The 25,273-nt window shown below is 42.9% G+C and overlaps 1 protein-coding gene across 5 annotated transcripts; it reads left to right on the top strand.

The window, feature by feature from the left end:
* Positions 1 to 3,625: 3,625 nt before the first annotated feature.
* On the top strand, positions 3,626 to 19,780 carry LOC121456075 (zinc finger protein OZF-like). Of its 5 annotated transcripts, XR_005975587.1 has the most exons (6): positions 3,626 to 3,734; positions 4,902 to 4,958; positions 10,449 to 10,575; positions 13,598 to 13,687; positions 16,016 to 18,304; positions 18,661 to 19,780. XR_005975587.1 is itself a non-coding variant. In XM_041663890.1 (5 exons), exons 2-5 carry the CDS (start codon positions 4,923 to 4,925, stop codon positions 17,671 to 17,673), a joined length of 1,911 nt encoding a protein of 636 aa, XP_041519824.1. In that variant the 5' UTR covers positions 3,626 to 3,734; positions 4,902 to 4,922; the 3' UTR covers positions 17,674 to 19,780. The 5 variants fall into 5 exon arrangements, 4 of the variants coding, with proteins under 4 accessions (XP_041519824.1, XP_041519827.1, XP_041519825.1 ...); XM_041663890.1 differs by having other exon boundaries at positions 16,016 to 19,780; XM_041663893.1 differs by having other exon boundaries at positions 13,581 to 13,687; positions 16,016 to 19,780.
* The last annotated feature ends 5,493 nt before the right edge of the window (positions 19,781 to 25,273 follow it).

Here is a 25,273-nt window from a genome sequence, read left to right as displayed (position 1 = left end):
TAAATATGTCTCCTCATGCAGTCCATGTGACAGAATCAAATATAAATGGAGAATGTGAAGGTACACAATTTATTTTTAGTGCTTTCTTTCTTGTAGGTAATGGTTTGTCTAATGATGTATGATGTAAAATTGATATTCTCGTATGTATCTACATTACATAAAAAGTGGTGGTGTAGTGTTATTTTTAAATTGACCTGAGTTTTTTTCATGAGGCATTTTAGAACCTAAAGAACATGTACTAGAGCTTTAAAAATAAGTAGAACTGATATGCTAAAAGAAAAATGCAAACAAAAAATAGAAGGCAGGAAAAGGTGAGAAATAAAAAAATAATTATGAAACAGCTACAAATAAGATAGTTAACTTATCTATCTTAATTCTGTCAGTATTATTTTAAGTATAAATTATCAATATATACCATTAAAGACAGAGTAGCTATACATAACTGCTCATGCCCTTAATCCCAGCATTTCAGAAGCAAAGATGGATAGAGCTCTATGAGTTTGAGACTAGCCTGGTCTATATAGCAAGTTCTAGGCCACTCGGGGTTGAAAAAAAATGATTAGATTTTTAAAAAGATGAAATATATTCTATCTATAATCTCATTTAAATAAACATATAGATATGTTGTGGTGGACCTCTCGACCGGCGACGAAGAATGGCCACCACATCAGGATTCTACTCAGATCACGCTTTTACTGGAGTATCCTTGATTGATGGGGAGCATGAAACGAGGGGGGCAGGAGAACAAGGGGCAAGAAGGGAAGGGCAGGGAGCAAAGGGGCAGGGAGCTAAGGGGAGAGGCAGCAGGAAGCGAAGGGGGGGGGCACTTAGGCAGCCGCTTAAATAGGGAATTGGCACACGGGTCGCCCTGTGATTGGCTGCCACCAACAGCTGACACCAGACCGCATTGGGATAGGCTCAAGGATCCTCATCCACCGCGCATGCGGGAAGCGGGGACGCACAGCTCTCAAAGCCATAGCCAAATATGGAGTTGTTTATAACCAACAAGACAGGATGTCGGCGCCATCTTGTAATGGCGATCCTGTCCTGCTCACTACAATATGTGTAAACTGAAAGCTCAGAAATTGGGGAATGTGGAGGCCAGCAAGATGACTCAGTTGGAGAAGGTCACCGTCCACAGATACATGCACACCACACACATGCACATGAGAGAGAAAACCAGAAACTGTTGATATACTATCATAGACTTACTTCTCCAGAAAAACCTGAAGGATTCCAATGCTGCCATGATCATTCCTAACATCATTTTTCTTCCCCATTTTTCTGGGTATGAGGTCTGGAGGAACATATTAATTTAGACTCATTTCTTATCTAGTCTCTGCCACAAAGGCAAACATTCTTTGACTTTAACCTTTGCTACTTAACGCTTCAGGAACAGTATCTCAGGTAGAAATACAAATTTTCCACCTGAAGTAACTCACAAGAATGTTTTGCTTCAGAGAAGAGGCCCCATCTTTCATCTCTACATGTTGTATCTCGATGTCATGAACGAGGAAGATGGTTGAGATTCGTGCGGGTGATTTATACACAGCCCATGGGAAGTGAGCAGGGAACAAGAACACATCCTGAGCATTGGGTCTGTACCTCTCCTCCGACTGTTCCCAGGCTTGGGGACAGTTCCTTGCATTCCCATTGAACCTTGTCACACAGGGACTCTGTGGTGACCTGATAATCTAAGGATGATACTCGGAGCTTGAAGTGTAACACCAAAGCCCACACGGACTGGGCTCAAACAATAGAAGTGGCTGTTCCACACAGAAACATTTGCCACCCTGAGGGAAACGTTCCACAGTAGCCACACCTCCATTCACAAGAAGGAAAGACAGGGCTTGGTGGCCAGCGAGTTCTCTCCAGGGTCCTGATCCAGATGTTGTTGATGGAGATGTGACGTACAAACATCTGCAACTGTGAGACCAGATGAATGTTTAACTTCACACCTGTAGAACCCTAAATATGCCCTTCTCCTAGGTTATATTCTTTGGTCAAACACATAATTGTTTCACTTTCAAAAATGTACACATGGCACCAGCTCTCAAACGGCGGTTCACAACCATGTGTGCGTCCGACACCTCTTCTGATTTCCACCGGGTTGTGCATGCACATGGTGCACATATACATACAATTAACTAACTTTAAAATATTTTTTAAAGTAGGCAAGGAACATTAAATAGACAAGTTTTACAGAAACATTGGAACTGAACATCTTCATACACAAACAAAGTAGGCCAGACTCAGAAAAAAAATAAATCTTGCATGTTTTCCCTTGGGAATGAAAACTCAATTTCACATGTAAGGTTTTATTTTTTTTAATGTGTTCTGTACGAGTATAATCGGGGGGGGAGGTGTCCATGAAGGACAGGAGACGACATTGTATCCTCTGGAAATGAAGCTGCAGGAGGGTGTAAGCCGCCTAACATAGGTACTGTGGGGGTCATCTGAAGAGCAGCAAGTGCTTCTAGCCATTGAGAAGAGAGGGGAAATGTTTAGAAAGAGTAACAGGACTTTGACAAGAGAAAGGTAGAACAACAAGAGGATAGTTATGCTCAAATATGTTAAATTTGAATGAAAATGCTATGAAAACATTTTGAACAGCGAAGGAATTTTAAGGTATTTATTATAAGAAAGAATGCAGGTCGGGTGGTGGTGGCGCACGCCTTTAATCCCAGCACTCAGGAAGCAGAGGCAGGTGAATCCCTGTGAGTTCGAGGCCAGCCTGTTTCTACAAGAGCTAGTTCCAGGACAGCTAGGACTGTTAAACAGGGAAACCCTGTCTTGAAAAACCAAAAAAGGAAAAAAAGAAAGAAAGAAAGAGAAATTTATATTACCTTTTTGAGGGAACGTTTTATATGCTTGTATGTGTATGGTATAAAATATAAACTGGCCAAATCTGGGGGTGTGGCCATAGAAATGGTAAGCCTTTAACATTAGCAAATGTCAGGAAATGCAGATTAAAAATCACGATAAGTTATCACTTGTATGAGTGAATTTATCAGAAACAGAAAAGCTGACAAGTGTTACTGAGAATGTGAAGATGAGCAACCCATTTTTAAAAGGAGCTGAAAATGGATGGATGGATGGATGTCCATTATGGAAAATGTGACGGTTCCTCAAAAAGATTAAAACGCAACTGCTGTAACAACCGGCAAGTCCAAATCTGAACATATAAAAATGGCTTTTAGGTGCAAGAGATTCCTGCGCTGCTATAGTTATTGCAGTACTATCCATAAGGGGTCAAGGTATGAAAATTACTTGCGTTCATCCCTAGGTAGATGAAAAGGAAACGTGAATATCCACAATGAAATACGTATCAAAAATAGCAAAACCTTGTCACTTTGGATGACGTAGATTAACCTGAAGGAGGTCACATTAAATGGAATAGCCAGGTAGAGAAAAAAAACATTCTTAATGATGTCACAGGGTAAAGTGGGGAAAGTCTTAAGAATCACAGCATAAAGTGGTAAGTAGAATTCTCCAGTCAGCCTTGTTCCGCCAACGATTGGTAACGTTTACTGTCACTTAAGATATTCTATCCAATCATGGTGGAGACTCTGGATCTGTCCAATCAGACCCAGCTCTGAGGCGGGGCGTACTTTCCCTATCTATCTCTGGGGGTCCGCCATGTTGCTTCCGGTTATCGCTGAGGTTGGTACCCGGTCTTTTGGCCCTACGTTCTTCTGGTAAAAGCCACACAGAAGCTGACGCCCGGCACCAAGGTGAGTGCAGCCTCTGGGGAACCGGCGGGAGCTGGCCGGTGTCGGTCCTCATCTCCTCGGCTGTTCCGGGTGCAGACGGCGCTGGGCTGGGTACCTGTGCCGGGCTGAGCTCACCGCCTATCTCCCTTCATTCCAGATTCTGTGCTCAGCCTGGCCCTGCTCCCGACTCCATCTCCTGCGGCTCCTGAGCTTAGCCCTCCCTCCACCAGGTTGTCTAGCGTGTGTCCCCACCCTGCGGTTCAGAAGGACTTTGCAGACTGTCCTGTAATGTTTCATTGTGAGGGCTTCACTGGGAGGAAGGCATTGAGGAGTCGGTCACTTGACCGATTAGTGAGGGAAGAGCTGATGGGGAGGATGTTGAGAGGGAAGCGATGGCTGGAATCCTACGTGAGGGGCCTGTGACTTTGGAGTGTTAATCAGCTGGACCAGTTACTAGAGACTTAGCCATCACTGTGTTCTCGCTTCATTGCTAAGGGCATCCCTGCTTCACGGTGGCAGTGGGGACCTGTTGTGTCTGGAGGGAAACGCTATGGCACGGCAATAGAGCGCAGCTGTCTTATCATGGTTTCAGCGCCTTTGGACTTGGGACTTCCTGCAGCCTGTGGTACTTTTACCTTTAGTGTTCTGAAGAACCTTAATACGCTTTTTTAAAGATGGTGTAGAAACGGTGTGTAGGAACACAAGTTGCCATCTCGGCTAGTTGCCCTGGGAAAACTCATTTTAAAAGTTGTACAGGTCACATTTATCGTAGCTCCACTGGCCAGAGCAAGTGACGTTGTGGGAGGGAGCTATATACCAAGGCCTGAGTGCAAGAGACCAGCCATTGGGAAAAATCACTTCCAAAGCCCTGCAGTGAATACACTCAGTGTTCGGTTTTGCCAGGGAAGTCTTGAGAGTAAACCATGTAGAATGGATGAGACATGCTTTGTATGAAATTTCAATGTGTAAGACAGTATGTGTATAATGGAATGATGAATCTCCACCATTTAATAACGTGCCTGGTGCTCCTTCAACAAGATCAGTTGTGGCCGTTGTCAAGTATAGCACACCATTCCCACACAGGGAGGCATTTTTGTTTGTCTTGTAGCTTTCTTCCTGTGTTTGCAGATTGAGATCTGAAAACAGGGCATATCTAGTGAGTTAATTTCTGTTGACTTTCTCTTCTAGCTGTGATTGCACGATCCTCTCATGTCTGAAAGCCTTAGGACAATGGACACATCCGAGGTGAGTAGTATAGTTAGCCTTGCCTTGTCTTATATTGTATTTTAGGACTTTTAAAAATGGAAATGGAAGAATAAACTTAATGTAAGATAAATACATGCAGATGATAGCACCGGATGTATTGACGGAGCCAACCAGTCTCTGGTTTTCCTGACATGATCTATTTGTTGTAGGGGGTGGATTGCCTCAGAAGGTGCCAACCTCTCATGTCCCGTGAAGTCTAAACAGGCTTCATGGACACAAGCATGATGTGAACAGAGCTTCGTTCCCAGGCTGGAGATGAACGCAGCATTCCACAGTGTTCACAAGTGCTCAGACTCAGATGGAGTCACAGGGGTTTTCTTTGCTAAAGTTGTATAGTTCCAGACAGCTTTTGGAAGACCCCACTATGTCAGATGAGACCTAGAATGTAGGAAGACAATGCACTCCAGACCCTTCACTTCTCTCCCTACGTGTGTCTCTGCTCGTGCGTATATGTAGAGCATAGCAGTGTCCAAACATGTTTCTAGTAATAATTCGTCTTTACTGTTTGCATTTTTTATCCCGATCACTGTAGTCTTGGTTCAGATTCTCAGCATCTCTTCACAGTCAAATGGAAACACTGTTCTCTGCCAGCTGCCTTACTTCTGTCTTCTGCCATGCTGCAAAGTTCTGCCCGTCCTCTTTCCCAGGAAGGTCTTCATTTCAGTCCCGATGCTGCTACTGCTTTCTTAGCTTATTTTCTGAGTTCTTTTTCTCCTGATCGTAACTTATCCTTTTCTTCTTCTCAGTTCCCCACTCATTCCACATTAGAGGACTTCTGTGATCCAGTCCTTTGCTGTGAGTTTAGTGACTCTTTCTTGGTAGCATGGACTGCTTGTGTAGCATTCAGATCATAAGTTTAACTCCTGTGTTGATAGGAAGAGGTACATCAAGCTCTCCTTGTCAGAATGGAAGTCGTATCCTCCATTTTTTCCTTGTATGTGATATTGATGTCAATCTACCTTGTGGCTTTGGTGAGTACTCTGAAAGGAGGGATTTTTTTTTTTTTCTGGACCCTTCTTTTTATTCCCTCCACCTCCCCCCCTCCCCCCGCCCGTACTCCCTGAGGTCGGGTTAGGAGTTACAGTTCCTGCCAGCTCTGTTGTTGTTCATTCTGCTCCAGTGGCATATGTGATGCTGTAGATGGTGAGGAAGTGTGGTTGCCTAGAGACAAGTATATCCTTTCTTGTCACACTGGAACTGTCCATCTCTGCTAGGTGCTAGGCTGGAAGGATCCGTTCCTCAGTAAGGCCTGAGTGCTGACGAGCTGTATGGCTAGCAGGCAGGTATGGTGAAGGCCTTGGGAGTAATGTGAGAAAACAGAATTAGTGGATACCATTTGTGTACGAGTCATGAGAAAGGCACATGGAGCATGAGTAAAAACAGGAGCACACGTCTGGATAATGTGCATATCTTGCTTATATATTTTGTATCAATACTTCCATCTAGTTTGTAGATCATATAAAATATATTCCTTGCTCAAAAATGTCTTGACATAATTTTAAACACAAGAAACAGGACCAAACTAGATTGCAGTCCCTACAGGGTTGGGGCAGGATTCTCTACAAAGGCCATAAGTACTCTGGGTCAGATTCAGCAGCTTACCTGACATTTGCCGTAGACAGAAGCCAGAGTGTGGCTGGTAAAGGTGAGAAACATACTGTGCACTCTTACCTTCACTGACCTACACAGTGGCTCATGTTCGTAGTCAGTAGCTCAGAAGGAACACTTGAAGCACATTTGGACAACAGGAGTGTTGACATACTGTCTGGATGGTAGAAATAAAGGTATTTGTGTCTCCTATCAAAGCTCATCAGAAATGACCTCGGCAGAAGACTTTACAAGTAAAGTGCTTAGCACTATGAGCTTTGAAGACAGGGTCCCACTATGTGACCTTGGTTGGCCTGGAACTTGCTCTGAAAACCATGCTGGTCTTGAACTCACAGACCACCTGCCCCTGCTTTCCAAGTGCTGGCCTCATAGGTACGCACCACACCCAGCTACTAGGACCTTTTTTTGTTTCTGTTCCCATAGCTACATGCCCCACTGGCCTACCTGTCTTATATTGATAAGGAGCAATGCTTCTACCAAAGGCCACCACTATGACTCTATTCAGCTGGAGGGACTGATTTTATCCAAAACACTTTGCTTCTTATGACTCCAAGGCAATAGATGGTAAAGACGCTAGTGATGGTTTCCCCGAGTAATCTAGATTACCCTGGGAAAATCGGACTAGGCTGCCGTGGAGATAAGGGAGAATATTAATTACTTTTGTACTGTTGTGACCAAATACTACCTGAAAGAAAGCACGTAGGGGAGGAAAGATTTATTTTGGCTCATTGTTTCAGAGGTATCAGTCCATCATGGCAGTGATGGCAGGTTGGAGTGGCTCCATCAGTGGAGGTGAGAGTGTGAAGAGGAGCTGCTGTTCACACCATGGCAGACCTGGAACCTGAGAGAGAAGTGGGAACCAGGGGCAGGTATAACCTTCAAAGACACCTCATTTGTAGTCTACTTCCAGCAGCCAGACCCTACCACCTAACCCTTCCACAGCCTTCAAAGTAGCACCACACGCTTCGGATCTCATGCTCAAAACAGTGAGCCTGTAGGGAACATTCCACAGTCAAACCGTGAAATGACATCACTAAGGGTGTCTCTTAGTATAACTGTGCCCTCTTTTTGTAGCACTTCAGTTGTGCTTCCTAGTAAAGAAGCAAGGCCTGCTGAGACATTTACTGAAGGCTGGGGAAATACAGCGTGAATACTAGAATAAGATAGACAGCTAACACACACACACACACACACACACACACACACGACCAGTTACAGAAATGAAGACTAGTTATGTCAGTTACTTCTGTTTTATAACAAGTATGTTTATGTCTGAGAATGTAGCTATGATAGATTACTTTTCAGGACTGTTTTTATATGTGTTCACATGTAGCAAGCAAGTATTTTGGATGTTAACTTTTTTCTGTAATTTTTCTTCGGTCTAGAATTAGGAAGTGAGCATTTTTAGAAGTGACTACTGTTTCTTTTTCTTGGAATCTAATTTTAATGTGTATGAATTCAAATTTCTCAGCTTTTCTTGTAGTGTGTGCTTATTGACTCTACTTCCTTTCAGAAAGGTATTACCTCACTGGAAATTAAAAGTAGAACAGTTCTGACCAAGAAGGCAGTGTGGGCTGTAAACTCAGTTCAGTGTGCATATGCGGGTGTTCGTCAGCATTTGTTTGTGGTGTTCCCTGGTCCATCTTTGGATGTGGATCTTCTCTAGCTGATGCTGTCAGCGTTTGTTTGTGGTGTTCCCTGGTCCATCTTTGGATGTGGGTCTTCTCTAGCTGATGCTGTCAGCGTTTGTTTGTGGTGTTCCCTGGTCCATCTTTGGATATGGATCTTCTCTAGCTGATGCTGTCAGCGTTTGTTTGTGGTGTTCCCTGGTCCATCTTTGGATATGGATCTTCTCTAGCTGATGCTGTCAGCGTTTGTTTGTGGTGTTCCCTGGTCCGTCTTTGGATGTGGATCTTCTCTAGCTGATGCTGTCTGTATTTTTTGGCTGTCAGAGCTATAGTTTATGTTTTGATAAGCAGCAACTCCTGCTTTGGTGAAGTTACATAAGCAAGGTATATATCAAGTATCGGGCCACAATAGCTTCACAGAGTGGCCTCCTGGAGTTTGCTGATCAGTAAGAAAAAGAACAGCAAACCTAATGCCAGCTTCAAAAGGTCATCAGAGGTGGCAGGTTACTTCTACAGGTAATCCCATAGGCAGCGTCACCTAGTCCTGTCTGAGGTGAAGTGAGGTGAGGATGGAGGTATATGTTCTGTCCACATAACCAGCACTGAAAAGGAGTAGGCAGTGGTCCCCATGTCCTGGAATCCTCCACACATATGCCAGTACATCCAAAGTACCATCTTTATAGTGCATTGTATTTGTCTTAAGTCTCAAAATGATGCCAGGAATTTATTTCACACCCACTATGACTACTCTTGTTTTAGATATCTGGCATTTATAGATGGATTTCAACCTACCCTGTACAAAGTATAGGAGACTGGAGTATGTGTGGGAACTTGGTAATGAGCTGAAGGGGTAAACCTTGAGTCTTGGGCAGCTGTGGTGGGTGACTTAACCCTGAAGTTTGGACACCTTCCTAGATGAGCCCTGGTTCTGCACCCTGGTAGTTCCTAGTCGATGCTCTCCAAGCCCGTTCTCTGGTTAAGGAACTTCTTATTCTTTTTCCCAGGAAGTTTGGACTGATGATGAATGAAAGTCTTTCCAATGTATTATGCTCAAAGAGTAAGCAGCCCCTTCCCTCTTTCTCATTCACAACTCTCAAATGCTGCTTTTTTTTTTTTTTTTTTTTTTTTTTTTTTTTTTTTTTTTTTTGTCTAAGTCAGTTACTGGGCACCAGCTTAAAACAGTCATCAGAGATGGCAGATCACTTCTGCAGATATTTCCATAGGCAGTGTCAGCTTGTACAGACTGGGCTAAAGTGAGTAGAGGATGGAGGTATTTGTTCTGTTCTGAGTCTGTACACACCATCTTAATTTGCCTGTGTTTGAAAAGAAATTAAGCAAGTCATCATGGGAAAAACAGTTTACAGGTTAGCAAACCACAGGAGAAAAAAATCTTTTGTTCCTTCCCACAAATTGCCCCCTTCTTTCATGTCGCATAGTTAAATACATCAATTCCTAAATAATTGTTTATGTAGAAACCTTGGAAACAAACTGATATTTTTATCAAGGACAAAAGAAATTAATAAATGCTATTCTTACTTTTTATTTTCTGTTGCTGCTTTGTGTTTCTTCTGTGATGAGTTCCCAGTTCCTTACTACCTCTTGTGTCTGCCTCGTCTCCAACTCTTGGTCCCCCTGTCTCAGCCTTCTGTGGGAGTGGGATCTGTGGAGCCTACCACATTGCATGTCTTCCACTCTGTATAGTTAGTGCCCTATTTCCCAGTGTGGAAACTAGGAAGTGATTCTTCCCCTCCGGCTCTGCCCTGAGACCTTCCCCTTTCTACTTTCATGGGATGACTTTCAAAATGTTGAGGTGTTGAGCTGGCTTCTGCTTGTTTATATATTGCCTTATAGGATGCTAGTGATGTTTATTTCTGTTGAATCTAGCAGTTCTTCTAGCTTTTGGAAGAGCATATGTGGGTGCTTATGACTGTATTTTATAAATAACTTAGAGACAACATTGACTGCTTGGATTTATCGTTGTTGAGTCAGAAGTGTATTTTAAGTGGGAAACGAGAGGAGTATCAATTGCTTACATTTGTTTTCTGCCTTTTGTCTCTCATCATTACTAAATTAGTATGTTTGTAAGGCATTTTGCAGATGATTTTTCTTCCGTGATAAGAAAACTTAAATGTATATCCTGTGTAAACAATGCTCGTGGAGAGGAGTGACCTCCCATGTTCCTGTCTCTGACCAAAGGCTGAGGCTTGGGCTAAGGAAAGATGTTTGATTACAGGGGTTGGTGTCATTTGAGGATGTCTCTGTGGACTTCACCTGGGAGGAGTGGCAGGACCTGGATGATGCTCAGAGGAAGCTCTACAGGGACGTGATGCTGGAGACCTACAGCAGCCTGCTGTCCTTGAGTGAGTGAAACTCTCCAGTATTCCTATTAGAAGCTTACTGCTTTTTGGTAACTACAGAAACTTCTTCCAAGGATTTTCTGTTGTTGATGTTGTTGTTGTTGTTGTTATTCTAGTGACCAAACTAGGTCTTGTGCAATGTAGGTAAGTACCCAGCACTGAGCTTAATCTCCAGACTGTTCGTATTTTTTTAAGATTTGTTTTATTTTTTATATGTATGGGTATTTCGCCTCCATATATGTGTATGCACCATATACATGCAGTGCTGAAGGAAGTCAGAAAGAGCACTGGAGTCCCTGGAACTGGAGTTACAGGCAGTTGTTAGTGGCCATGTAATTGCTGGAAATCAAGCCTAGGTCCTCTGCAAGAGAAGCAAGTATTCTTAATTTTGAGCCACTTCTCCAAGTCTCTATTTGGTGTTTGTTGTTTTTTGAGGTAGGGTCTCACCATAGCCCTGGCTGTTCTTGAACTCACTATGTAGACCAAACTGTCCTTGAACTCACTATGGAGATCCAACTGCCTCTGCTTTCCAAGGATTGAAGGAATGCTGCACCAAGTCCAGGGCTATTTCTGTTTTTAACTGGCACATCACAGTTGCACATATTCCTGAAGATGTTCTGCCTTCCCAAGTCTTAACATTAGGCTCGATGAGCAGCTCTTCTCTACTGCTCTTCTATGCCTCGTTGTCGTTGAGTATCCCGAGCTGTCGACACAGGGAGACGCAGCAGAGAGAGCATCCGCACTGGCATGTTAACAGCGGAAGCTAAAGTTTTTTATTTATTTCTCAAAAACCTCTTCCTATATACTGTGCATGATAGTGCACACCTTAGATCCCAGCACTTGGGAAGTAGAAACAGACAGATTTCTGTGAGTTCAAGGCCAGTCTAGTCTACAAGGTGACTTCAGGCCAGGCATAACTACAAAGGGACTCTGTCTCAAAATAACTAAAACCAAACGTGTACACACACCTCAACAAACGAACAAACAGCCTCTTCCTGTTTACTACTCTTTTAGTTTTGTGCTTGTATCAGTTTTTACATTTGTGCTCTCGCTGATATTTTCTTTGTACTAATTTCTACTTTGGTGTTTTTGTCCTTTCTCTGTTCCTCTTTCCTTCGTTGCTTTTCTGTAGGAACTTAACTGCTTCCTTTCTGTTGCTCTGACCACATTGTTTAATGGTGGTATAGTTTTTATTTGTTGCAATGCACTTTTAAGTTTTTTTGTTTGGTTTTGATTGTTTGTTTTTAACAGTTTTTCATTCAGGACAGTGTTGTTTACTTTTCATAATTTTTTTTTAATACATGACTTCTTGTTTGTGTGTGGTTCAATCACATCTGTCTGTAGGGCTTGCCTGACCCTTTCACGCATGAGAAGGCTTCCTCTACTTTCCCTCTTATATCTTGAGGTAGACTCTCTCACTGAACCCGAAGCTTGCCTTTCCAGCCAGGCTATTGGCCAGCAACCTCCTGGGATCTGCCTGTCTCTGTCCTCCTCCTTCTGCCCCCGCCCCTCCCGCACACATACACACACCACACCCAGCTTTCATCTGAGTGCTGGGTCTCCAGCCCTGATCATCTGAGTTGTACAAGCATTTGTAAGTCCTCTGACCCGATGTGAAGATGGGATCTTACTGTGTAGCTAGTGTATTAGTCACTTTTCTATTGCTGTAATAAAACACCATAACCAAGGGAACTAGACAAGAAACATTTAATTGGCTTATGATTTCAAAGAGTTAGAGTCCATGATGGTAGAACAAAGGCATGGCAACAGGAACGACTGTGGGCAAGCTTTGAGTTTCAAAAGTCATGTGTCATTCCCAGTGTTCTCTTTTTGCATCCTGTTTGCCGATCAAGATGTGAGCTCTCAGTCGTTCCTGCTGTCATGCCTTTGTTCAAGTACTATCTCATTTGCTTTTTTTCCATTTTCTTAATTTGCAAAATTTTGTTTTTTAAAGATATACTTTCTTAGCCAGGTGTGGTAGTGCACACCTTTAATCCTCCCAGCACTTGGGAAACAAAGGCAGGTGGAGCTCTGAGTCCAAGACCAGCCTGATCTACAGGATGAGTTTCAGGACAGCCAGGGCTACACAGAGAAAACTTGTCCTTGAAAAACCAAAAACAAAAAGATCTCTCTTCACAGACTTTCCTTCAAAATTGTTTCAGTGCTAAAATTATAGAACTGTGCCACATGCTGGCTCTCAGGATGTCTTAGTTCTGTCTTTGTTTGTAGGTTTTTTTAAATCATATTTAATTATGTGCGTCTGCATGTGGCTTTATGTATATGATGTCATGTATGTGAGTACAGTGTTTACATAGGATGCAAGAGGAAGGTAGATCGTCTGGAGCTGGAGTTCACAGGTGCTTCTGAGCTGCCTGGTGTTAGTGCTGAGAACTGAGCCCCACTCCTCTGCAAGGGAAACATGTGCTCTTCACAACCGAGCTGTCTCTCCAGTCCTGTTTTGTACTTTTCATAGTTGACTGTAATACACCTTGGGAATTGATCTGTTTTGGCTGAATCTGTGGATGTTCTTAAAGCACTTATAAAATGTTCTCATTGGTCCTGTCACTGCCCACTGCCCATAATAATATATATTATCATTTTAGTGTATGGTTGTTTTGCCTGCATGTATATCTGTACACAACATGAGTGCAGTGCCTTCAGAAGGCAGAAGAAGTGCTGGGCGGTGGTGGCACACGCCTCTAATCCCAACACTCAGGAGGCAGGGGCAAGTAGATCTCAGTGAGTTTGGGGCCAACTTGCAGAACAATCAGGACTGTTTCTCAGAGAAATCCTGTCTCAAAATAAGACAAACAAGCAAACATTAAATTAATTAATAAACAGAAGGCAGAAGGCATCTGTTTTCCTGGGACTGAAGTTGGAAACAGTTGTGAACCTCCATTTGGGTTCTGAGAATTAAACTCACGTCCTCTGCAAGAGCCATCTCTCCAGCCCAGTGTATTGTCATTATTTAATGTACCTGACTTAGCAGTTAGCCAAAACTTGTACAGTTCTTTCCTATTACTAGATCGGTGTGATCCCAAACCTGAGTTGATCCTGAAGTTGGAACAAGAAGCTGGGCCATGGAAGGAAGATGTCCCAAACCAGAGCCTCCCAGGTCAGTGAATGCGCCCTGGACAGGGATGCCAAGTGAGGAAGCTCAGCAGATGGTGGCTGTTTGAGCTCTTTTCTCCATTTTTCCCATGTTCCAGACTTGATTATAAGTGTTCTTACTCATCTAACAATCAGTGTGTACAGTCTACAAAAGGCTCTTTCATGTACATGTGTACCACTTTATTAGTCAGGGTTTCCTAGAGGAGCAGAACTGATAGAGCGCACACGCACACACACACATACATAGGGGATTTATTAGAGTAGATTACAAAGGCTATCACAATAGACAGGCCAAGGATCTGGTCATTCAGTCAGGTCGGTGAGACTGGATGGATGGATGTCTCAGCAGTACCAATTTGTGCTGGACTCTCCCAGGATTCCTAGAGAGCTGCTGTCTTCCGTATGCAGTGGAATCCTGAAGAGGTCTAAACCAGTGAGGGAATGCCTCTGCAGCAGGATAGATACTTGCCAGTGGGAGTGAGGGCAAGCAGGCAAAAAGCAAAAGCCTTCTTCCATGACCTTTTATATGGGCTACCAGCAGATGGTTTGGCTGAGATTTAGAGTGTGCCTTCCCCATCAAATGATCCAGTCCAAAAGATCCCTTACAGGTATGTGCAGCTGCTTGGGTTTTAGTTGATTCCAGATATAGTCAAGTTGACAGCCAAGATTGGCTATGTTTGCCATGTGTTACCATAGGCATAGCAAGTTCAGTTCAAGCCTCCACACAGAGATTCATTCCCCTCTCTAGTTTTGCAGTGTGTCACCATAGGCTAAACAAACTCTATCCAATCTGTGGTTATTTTATTTAAGTTCTTACTTGTTCTTTCCTCATTTCTGTAGCTTGTTTGGAGCATTTGTTCATATGTTTATCGCTTGTTTGCTCCTTTTTGTGCACTTGTTTAATATTCTGGAACAAGCAGTGGTAAGTCAAGAAACTTATCCATAGACTAAAGAGCTCCATTGTGTTGAGAAATGAAAGTTTTGGCATTAAAAAAAAAAAATCAACCTCCCCCAAAGTCTTCCTGAATTAAAGAAGAAAAATAAAATAGTTAAGGCCTAAAGAACATGCAATTTTAATATTATGACTTTCATTTGATTTAATTTATTTCAGACCACTGATTTCTATACATACTATACAGTATATAGGTGGACAAGAAGTATGAAGAGAATTCTTATTATTTTATTAAGAATCCAATTTTGATGTTACTAGTTTGAAACTAATATTGAAAACAGTGGTTTAGGCAGCTCACCATGGGGTTGAGCAAAGCAAAGGTGCTGGAAATGAAGTCATGTGTGTGAAGACAGCAGAATTTGTGTGGCTGAGAAGCACCCGGTGTAGACTCTAGGATGGGGTACATCTTGAGCTTAATGTGACATTTAGGAGACCTTGGACTTGAAGGTCAAATGACCCCACAAATTGCTTGTTTCTGGACTCATATTTTGTGAAGTGTAGTAATAAGAGGAGTGGGGCTGTGTTCCCAGCACCCTGGCCGCCTGCTCGGCTAGCTTATGCCCCGAAATAATTACACGGACACTGTATTCTTTTAAACACTGCTTGGCCCTTTAGCTCTAGCCCTTACTGGCTAATTCTGATATCCCGATCAACCCATCTCTAATAATCTGTGAGAACCGGTCTTACCGGCCTAGTCCATCCTGGGTCGGAGCTTCATGGCGTGTGTCTGCCCAGGAGCGGGGCATGGTGTCTCTGCTCCAGCGAGCAGAGCTGTCGAGTCTGACCTCACTTCCTCTTCCTCCCAGCGTTCTGTTCTGTTTACTCCTCCCACCTATCTTCTAACCAATAAAATGGGCCAAGGCAGTTCCTTTATTAGCCAATGACCTTCCTCCATCAGTGAAGGGTTGTGCTAAGTAATTAACCTTCCACTTTTCTCTGTGTAGAAATCACTGTAATTCGACATACACAATGAATTTGTCCAGGAAACTCCAATTGTTGTGAAATTTTCGCATGGTCAAAGTGCCAGAGTAAATAAAGGCATGGAGAAGCATGATTCTGAGTCAGCATGTATGTGTTCACACAGATAGGAAATGCCAGTCGTTCCTGTCCGACCCATGCAGCAATCTCACATTTCCAGTGTTACGGATATACCTTGACTTATAGAACCAAATGTCTGCAGATTTTTCTTTTGTTGTATTTAATTGTGATTAAATTAGGAATATCAAGAATCTGTTCCTCTGTATATGATCATTAGTATTTGAAAAGCACTGGAGATGTCTGCATCATTTCATCAAGAAATCTTAAGTAACAGGCAAGTTTACTGCACTTGATCTGTATGGATACTAACCAGAAAACCTTCCGTTTCTTTATTTCTTCTAGATCTGCAGCATGTGAATGGCCCGAATGAGATCAGCCAGGATAGTCAAAAGATGCGTGGATGCAATCTGGTAATTGCCAAGAGCAGCACATCAGCTGAGCAGAGGGCTGAAGCAGGAAAACCATTTGCTAGCCCAAGCTGTATTTTGAGGCTGGCTGTAAAGAATGACGTGTCTTCTGGAACGAAACCTGGGGCACGTAATATGTGGGCTAATGTGCTTCTCCCTAGTGAGCCCAGTGAGGTGCAGGCGGTAAAGGAACTTGGTTTTCCAATTGTGACCAGGGTGTCCCCCAGACTTCCTGAGCCTCTCAGTCTGTATCACAGTACTAAATGTGAAGAACAGCACTTGCAGTGTCGTGAGCACAGTGACGCTTTCCACACGAAGACAGTGTGGCTACAGGACACATTTCCTATCAGAGACCCCTCCAGTAAATTGAGGAACTACAGGAAAGGATTAGAAAAGTTAACTCTTCCTGGTCTAGGAGGGACCCAGGTACAGGAGCAAACTTTTGAATGTAAAGTGTGTGGGAAATTGTTCTATAGAAATTCTCATCTCACACAGCACTTAAAAACCCACAAAGAAAAGAAATATTATAAAGGCAATGATTGTGGGCCAATATTCAATATACAATCAAACCTCCCAAAACATCAGCATTCGCATGTGGAAGAAGAGCCTTACACATGTGATGAAGATGAGAAATACATTTGTCAGAAATCAAAAAAGAGTGTGCAGCAGAGCATCTTAGGGGATGGAAGGAATGTGTACGGGAAAATTGTTGGCTCAAAATTAAATCGCAGTGTTCAACAGAACCCTCACAAGGCTGAGAAATCCCATGAATACAGTCTATCTGGAAAGACAATTAGTAAGTCGAACCTCCAGCTTGAGCTGGCACACAGATACGAGAAAGCATATGAGTGTAATACTTGTGGGAAATCCTTTAACCACACACCAGGTTTCTACTTGCATTCGGGAGCTCACACAGCTGAGAAACCCTACGAGTGTAAAGACTGTCAGCAGTCAAAACTCACTGTGAACCAGCAAACCCTCACGCAGGAAAAACGCTACGTGTGTAATGTGTGTGGAAAAGCCTTTTACAAAAGAGCCCACTTACATGCACATCAGAGAACTCACACAGGTGAGAAGCCTTATGACTGTAAAGATTGTGGGAAGTCTTTCAGGCTGAAGTCATTTCTGGTTGTACATCAGAGAATTCACACAGGTGAAAAACCCTTTGCATGTACCACGTGTGGGAAAAGTTTCAAGCAGAGGACAAGTCTCTACACGCACATACGAATTCACACGGGTGAGAAACCCTATGAATGTAAAGAATGTAGGAAATCTTTTATTCTCAAGTCATACCTCACCGTACATCAGAGAACTCATTCGGGTGAGAAACCCTATGAGTGTGATGTATGTGGAAAATGCTTTAAGCAAAATTCCCACCTTCATGCACATAAGAGAACTCACACAAATGAGAAACCCTATGAGTGTATAGTGTGTGGCAAAAGTTACAAGCAGAGCCCAAGCCTCTATACACATAAGAAAATCCATACAAGCGAGAAGCCCTATGAATGTAAACAGTGTAGGAAGTCATTTAGTTTGAAGTTTCATCTCACCAGACATCAGAGGACGCACTCGGGTGAGAATCACTACCAGTGAGATGTGTGTGGTGAGCCTTTAAGTCGAGTTCACACCTGTGTGCATCAGAGCTCACCCGGAGAGATCCTATGAAGATGCAGAACAGCTCCACAGGAGCTTTCCTGCGGAGAAACTCCACCCGTGTTCCGTATGTGGAAAGGCCTGCCCGGTGTCAAGCTGGTACACAGGTCAGAGAATTCACGCAGGTGACAGACTTTTATAATTAAAAAGAAAATATTCCAGCCAAAGATAGAGAACTCACAAACGTGAGAAATCTTAAGAGCATATAAATGTAAAAAATATCTCAACCATAGATATAATTCACTGTGCATTAAAACACATACGCATGGATGAAATGTTGAAAACCCTTTCTCCAGATATCATATCTCATCAGTCAATAGGTAATGTATACCCTATAAGGAAGCCCTATGAATGTAGAAAGTCCTTCACCCATAGGTCATCCTTTACTGCATACCAAAGAAGACGCATGGGGACATCTCCATGAATGTTGTTTATGTGCAGAAAACAGGTACTCAAGACAAACGTCCGTGTCCACCTGAAAACTCAAAACTGAGAAACTCTGACTCTAAATACTGTAGGAAATATTTCAGCCATAAGCCATCTGTTGCTGTACATGAAAGAAGTCACATAGGTGAGTAACCCTAAACACATAGGTGAGTATAATGGAAGCAGGGAACCCTTTAAGAGATGCCAGGTCTCTTTATTAAAGAACTTGCACTGCTGAGGAACCCCAAGAGTATCTACAGGGAAATGCCTTTTCCAGTAGGCAGTCCGCTCTAAACATCAGTGACTGGCTGGAAGCACATGAGTAATGTATGTGGGAAACCCTCTTCCTGGATGTCAGCAGACGTAATCACCGTGTATCTGGAAGACCCACATCTCTAAGTCAGACCTCAGGAGACATTAGAATTAGCACAGAGACTGTAAAGCAGGTAATCATGTGGGCAGTGTTTCTAAGAAGTTGCTCAGCAGGAAACCATCCCACAGGTCCCATGGGCTCCCCAAGGTTTATTGTCTGTGCTGCACTCAGAAGCCTGTGCTGCACTCAGAAGCCTGTGCTGCACTCAGAAGCCTATGCTGCACTCAGAAGCCTGTGCTGCACTCAGAAGCCTGTGCTGCACAGTGCATTTCTGTTTGTGAGCCGTCTGCTAAGCTCATGGAATGTAAGTGCACGTGTTCTATTTATTTCTATCCCACTATCCCCAAAATCTTACAACAGACTGCACCTGGGTGCCCATCCATAGTTGGCCTGAAGTGCACATAACCTCTAGCATGTTTGGGAGCCATGTGGAGAAGGGCACTGTGGCTCAGGAATACTGTTGGTCCTGAGAGCTGTGATCCTGCCTGTTTCTGCCGTCTCTCTAGTGTCTGGAAGGGAGATCTGCACAATCTGTAATAGGGCAGGCCCACAGCCATTAGTTTCCTCTAGGAGGTGGGTGGGACAAATTCTCTTTTTAGAAAGCTATCCGGAGAGAGATCCTTGTTGCCACTCTTCATTCTCATGCTGCTTTGTGGGGAGAAGAAATCCTGATGAAATTCCCATAACTACCGAGTGTTTTTAGTAGGGATCTTCCACTACACAGATCATTGTGTGAACATTTTTTTTTTTATGTGAAACCTCTCAACTTCCAGTCAGGTTTCAAAAATCCTGACCAAGGAAAATTATCACTATGGAATCTGTACATTAATTTTTTAATGGTAAATCTCATATTCCAGTTTTTCAAAATCTGCATGCCAGGAGATGAATATTGGTAATGCTGCCTATCGGCGGGCATCAGTCTCTGTCTGGGGTCATTTGTGATGTTGTAACCAGAGTTTGGGAGAAGCCAGTGGCACATGCAGGGTATAGCTGACCAGCCTGCGGTGTGTTGGGTAGTACACTCATGTATGTATGGTTCATGCATGTGAGTGTGTCATATCATCATGTTCCATGATGAGACTTAGCAGAAGGGACTCTCCATGGCTTCGTGTTGCAATGAACATTGATATTTCCTACAGTTGATGCCATTCTGGCCTCTTTATATCTTCCTACCCTCAGACATTGTATTATATACCTTAATCTTGTGTCATCTAAATGTGTATGACAGTTACTACTAGCTCAAGTAAATAAAGGTATTCTTTTCCTAACATGATGTCTCAGAGTAGGTTTGTGTGTCTGATAGCAAAAGTATTTACAGTAAAACACACACACACACCAAAAGGACATTGGTTCGCAGTGGTGGCGTGAAATGATTATTAACTAGTGCTCATTCCCTCCTACCCTCAGAGGGGTGGTATAATTAGAATAATAAAAACCCAGAGACAGGTACTGAGGGTCAAGCTGAAGATCAGAAAAGCAAAGCAGCCAACCACTAGAGAGACCTTTCATCTCTACCAAATCTTCAGACCTAAAGGGCGAGATTCTGTCTCCATGAATCCTCAGAGTCCTCACTCCACTGAGTTCCTGTCTCTTCCCCTTTATATTCCTTTCTCCGCCCAACCATATCGCTCCTGTCCCCATCTCCCTATGCTGGAATTAAGGTGTGTGACTCCCAAACACGGGATTGAAGGTGTGAACCACCATCACCTGGATCTGTTTCTGGGTCACTCTTGTGTAGCTCAGGGTAGCCTTGAACTCTCAGAGATCCGTCTTCCTCTTCTCCCAAGTCCTGGAACTAAAGGTGTGTGCCACCACTCCCTGGCCTCCAGTGACTTAAATTTGTGCTCTGATCTTCAGGCAAGCTTTGTTTATTAAAATACAAATAAAATAGTACTACAGGGTAATTTCCCCTTTGTTCCTCTCTCTAACACCTTTAAATGGGTCATCAGCACCAAGTGCTCTAACTACGGTGCTTTAATTCCCATTAAAAAATAGAAACTGGGGCTGGAGAGATGGGTCAGAGGTTAAGAGCACTGGTTGCTCTTCCAGAGGTCCTGAGTTCAATTCCCAGCAACCATATGTTGGCTCACAACCATCCATAAAAAAAGAGAGAGAGAGAGAGAGAGATCTAGTGCCCTCTTCTGGCATGCAGGCAGAACACTATAAATAATAAATAAATATATTTTTTAAAAAAAGAAACTGACTCAGTGTGATGTGCTGAAATGAAAGTGTTTGCCAGGTAACCTGGAATGTGATGAGAGATATATTCTCTAAGCATGACAGTGAATTAGTTTACAAGTATCTTGTAAGTTGGTAGGAGCTTGCAACAGAATGTTGAACTATACAACTGTATTTCCTACTTTGCCAGAGTTGGATTTGATTTTGTTCCCAGTTCTACATACTTAGGGATTTTGCACCACTTTGTTTCTGGTGATCACTTGTGATTAGTGTTTTCATCAGTTTTTTATACTAAGCATATGAGCCAGCTCTGCCTGTTGACATCCTGGTGGAGTTAGTTCCATGGCATCTCTTAGAATGTGCCAGAAAGACAGCAGAGACATGGAAGAAGGGAGTCTTCTGTTGTACACCGACCTGTGGGGCAGACCTTGAGGTTCCATATAATCCTTTACTGGTGGGACCCTAGATTATCAGTATACAAAACTATAAAAATCCACCTCAATGGTGCTGTGTAGAGCCACTGAAAGAGCTAATGTGAGAACTGGGGCATTTTTCTTTTGGTGGAGAAGGGGCATTTACTTATGGGATTGTGTTTATCTTGTTCCATAAGAAATAGTTACCTCTGGGCAATGGTGGCGCACGCCTTTAATCCCAGCACTCAAGAAGCAGAGGCAGGCAGATCTCTGTGAGTAGCAAGACAGCTACACAGAGAAACCCTGTTTCAAGGAGAGGGAGGAAAGAAAGAAAGAAAATACAGTTACCAAGTTACAAACCAACATCAGCATTCATGCTTGTGCAGAATCCTAGCACTTTGGAGGGATTGGCCTCATTATGATTTTGAGGCCTATGTAAGAAGTCACTTTGAACCCAAACACTTACTGCCTCACACATGTGCAGACACACACACACACACACACACACACACACAATTTGTGCCCTAGACTCATCCGTTTGAGTTAAGCATCCCTCCCACCGCTCCTGCCAACCTTCCCAATAATAGACCTACTATGATAGTCATCATAGGCAAATGCTATTTTATCTACATAGCCAGATTAAAAATAATTGTTCAGAAAACAGTATATTACAGTTCAAAATGGCATTTTAGATTTAAAGCAAGGTAGATACTTAGTATTAAAACTCACTAACACAACATCTCTATGTATTTAACAACACTTCTTGGTATGTAAAGCAAAGCACTCAAGGGGAGCTGGCTTGGAGCTAGAGCCCTGGAGTTAGAACACTGGGGCTAGAGGAGGCATTGAGGGACAGTATACAATTGAAGAAAATGGTTCTTAAGTGAAAGCCATGGTAGTCCTGTTTAAGATATGGAGAATCCCTATGCCAGGCAACCAGAGTCAAATCAATACCTGCCCTGAAGAAGGTCCCATCCTGCCTGTCTGCACCTATCAATCTTAAGCCGTTCCAATCTGGTGCTGAGGCCTGGAACGTTCTTAAGGAACCACTTCAGTCCACACTGGAAACTCAAGAAACATGATAACAGAGAAGGAATCAGCAGCCGTCACAAGATAATTACAAAGAAATTAAAAAGAATCAGTTCTTATATGGAAAATAAAGGTTTCTTCTGGAGCTAAATGTCGGGGACCATGGTCCAGTTGTCAAATTGGTTGTCAAATTGACTGCATCTAGATTCAACTAAAACAAGCTTTCTGGGCACTCTTATTTTCTTAATGTTTAAGACATTCGAATTAAGAGTTTTCTTAGATTATTTGAAAATGGAAGACCCACCCTAAATCTGGGTAGTGAAAGGACGTGGAAGGAGGAAACTGCTTTTTGCCTGCTTATCCTAACTCTTGCTGGCAAGTTCATCTTAGCCTGATGCTGCAGCATTCCAGCAATGATACTAGAGCCAACGTCTTTAGGATTCCAGCATAGACTGAAGACCAGTGGCTCTCCTTCTCCAGGAATCCTCCAGGCTCTCATTGCAAGATTGGGGCTGCGGAGACATCCACTCTTTTGAACTGAGCTTACCCACAAAGCAAAACTATAAAGCCACAAAGTGCAAAAAAAAAAATCCAAAAATTAACACAACTCATCTTTAAAAATGAAAACTCCATTGGGGTTGTAAGAGGAATTCAAATGATTACAGAAAATAACAAGCAAACCAAGGTAATAGAAATGTTTTTACAGCAATACAGGAGCAGAGATGCTGAATGGTCCTGACTTAGTGACCTAACAAAACGGCCTCAGAGTGAATATATTAAACTCAAGCTGAACACAAAGTTGCACTCTAATTGGTAGACGCAGCCTCTTAAAACAATGTTAGCAATGCTGGAACTGCCATGCACCCCAGTAAATACACTGGAGAAGACTGTGGTGTAACCTCAGTAGTCCACACAAGATACAAATGCACAAGCACAGCATGCTGCACTGAACCTGCGGCTCTGGATTACACTGGGCAAAATCAGCATGATTCACTGGCGCTGTCAGTATGTCTGTGCAGAGAGACAGACAGACGGCTAGATTTATCTTCAACAAAAGGAAACAGGTGCTAGGGTTCTAGAGGCTCTAATCCTAGGTCTGGGAAGGAAAATGTAGAATGAAGCTTGGGCGTTTTTCAGTGTCAGGAAAGAATGGGGTGGAGATGCGGGTCAACCGATAGAAGCTTCCCTATTTGCACTGTGTTAACAATGTCCTCTACTACATTTCCAGCACAGCATAAAACCCTGACAGCAATTTATCCTCTTCATCTCAGTGCCCGGGAGCTGGAGCTGGAAAACAACTTCCTGGGTAGGAACAAGAGAGGATGTTCTGAAGTGAAGGGATCTCTGCAGCCACCGTGGTCAGCAGAATAACAATTGGTAGGAGGCAAGAAAGTGATTCAGTTCAGCATGACTCAGAAGGTTGGTCCAAACTTCAGGACTCTGACCCTGAGTAGTTTATTTTAGGCACAAATAAGCACAGCATGATTTGAATTTTTTTTCTGGTGATAATTAATGCAATCCCACGTACACAATAAAGCTTAACTCACGACTACATCGAAATTCTTTGTAAAGTACACGTGACATTTTCCATAAAGATGGGTTCTATAGATTGGGTACATGTAACACCTTCCATAAAGATAGATTCTATAGGTTGACAAGCTCAGAAAGAATAAGGGTCTAGGGGAGGATCCAGTATGGTGCCAAACATCACCAGGCTACGTCCCCTCCCAGCCTTCCAAGCAGATAACAGGTTATGCATCTTGTCTTCTGAAGGAACATCCCTATGTGTTTAACATTCCTTGTTTTCTTAGTGCTTATCTTCACAAGGACCTCTGTGCCTCCCACACTGGAAAGTATAAAATATTAAAATGAATGAATATGTAGATGTATTTGTTTGTCAAAGGTGTACATTTAAGGAGCTGGAGATATTGCACCGTGGTGAAGAGCACATACTGTTCTTCCTGAAGACCCATGTCAGTCCTCTGAACACACATGGTGGCTCAAAACTGTCTCAACCCCAGTTCCAGGCCGTGTAACAGAAATTCCTGGCCTCTGATGGCACCAGGCATGCACTGATGCACAGGCAGACATGCAGACAAAACATACATTACATCTTTTCAAAATTTTTAAGTGTACATTTAATTGTTGCTTCATAAACCAGGAGAATCAGCAAACACCTTTAATCCCAGCATTTAGGAGGCAGAGGCAGGTGGATCTCTTTGAGTTTGAAGCCAGCTTGGTCTATATAGAGAGTACTCGGACATCCAGAGCTAAATAATAGAGACCCTGTCTTTAAAAAAAAAAGTATCTTTGAGACTAAGAGGGGGTTCAGTGGCTAAGAGCACTCACTGCTCTTACAGAGGACCCAGTTTGTTTCCCATATTCAGTGGTTCACAATTGCCTGCCTGTAGCTCCATTTCTAAGGGATCCAATGCCCACCAGTGGGCACTGCATGCAAGTGGTGCACATAGAGACAAGAAGGCACACACACATATAAATTTAAATAAAAGAAAGTGCGTTTGGTGCTGGAAAGATGGTTTGGCAGTTAAGAGCACTGCTGTTCTTCCGGGGGACCTGAGTTCAATTCCCAGCACCCACACTGAGTTGCTCACAACAACCTGTAACTCCAGCTAAGGGGGGCAGAAGGAGACTCAAATAGATGTCTCCAGCTTTCTTGGGTATCCCTTTGCACATGCACACATATCCCCACACACATAACTAATAAGACAATATTTAAAAATTGTAGATTTCAATGTATGCACATCTGACTATATAAACAAAGGAAGTAAAAATAAGCACAGATGGATTGATGGGTAGGGAATGGGTTAAAGCAATAAAGAAGGTTAAAAATGCCTAATAAGTAGTTGCTGAAGCTGCGAAGTCTATTATATCCTTGTGTGTGTTTACATATGTTTGTATATTTTTCTATAGTAAAATATTTATTTTATAAAAAGCAAAGTTAAGCCAAGTGAAGTGGTAGATGCTTATAATCCTAGCACATGGCAAAAGCCTGTTGGTCCTGTGGAGGTTGGGAGATCAGTTCAGTGTTATCTTCATGTGGTATATTTACATACATACAGGCAAAACACATATACACCTAAAATGAAAATAAATTCGTCTT

This window comes from Microtus oregoni, unplaced genomic scaffold (genome assembly GCF_018167655.1).
Source record: "Microtus oregoni isolate MIOR12 unplaced genomic scaffold, Mior012 000015F_ref0000493, whole genome shotgun sequence".
NCBI classification, from domain to species: domain Eukaryota; kingdom Metazoa; phylum Chordata; class Mammalia; order Rodentia; family Cricetidae; genus Microtus; species Microtus oregoni.
The sequence above is the reverse complement of the archived record's forward strand: the minus strand, read 5'-3'. Positions and strand labels throughout refer to the sequence as shown.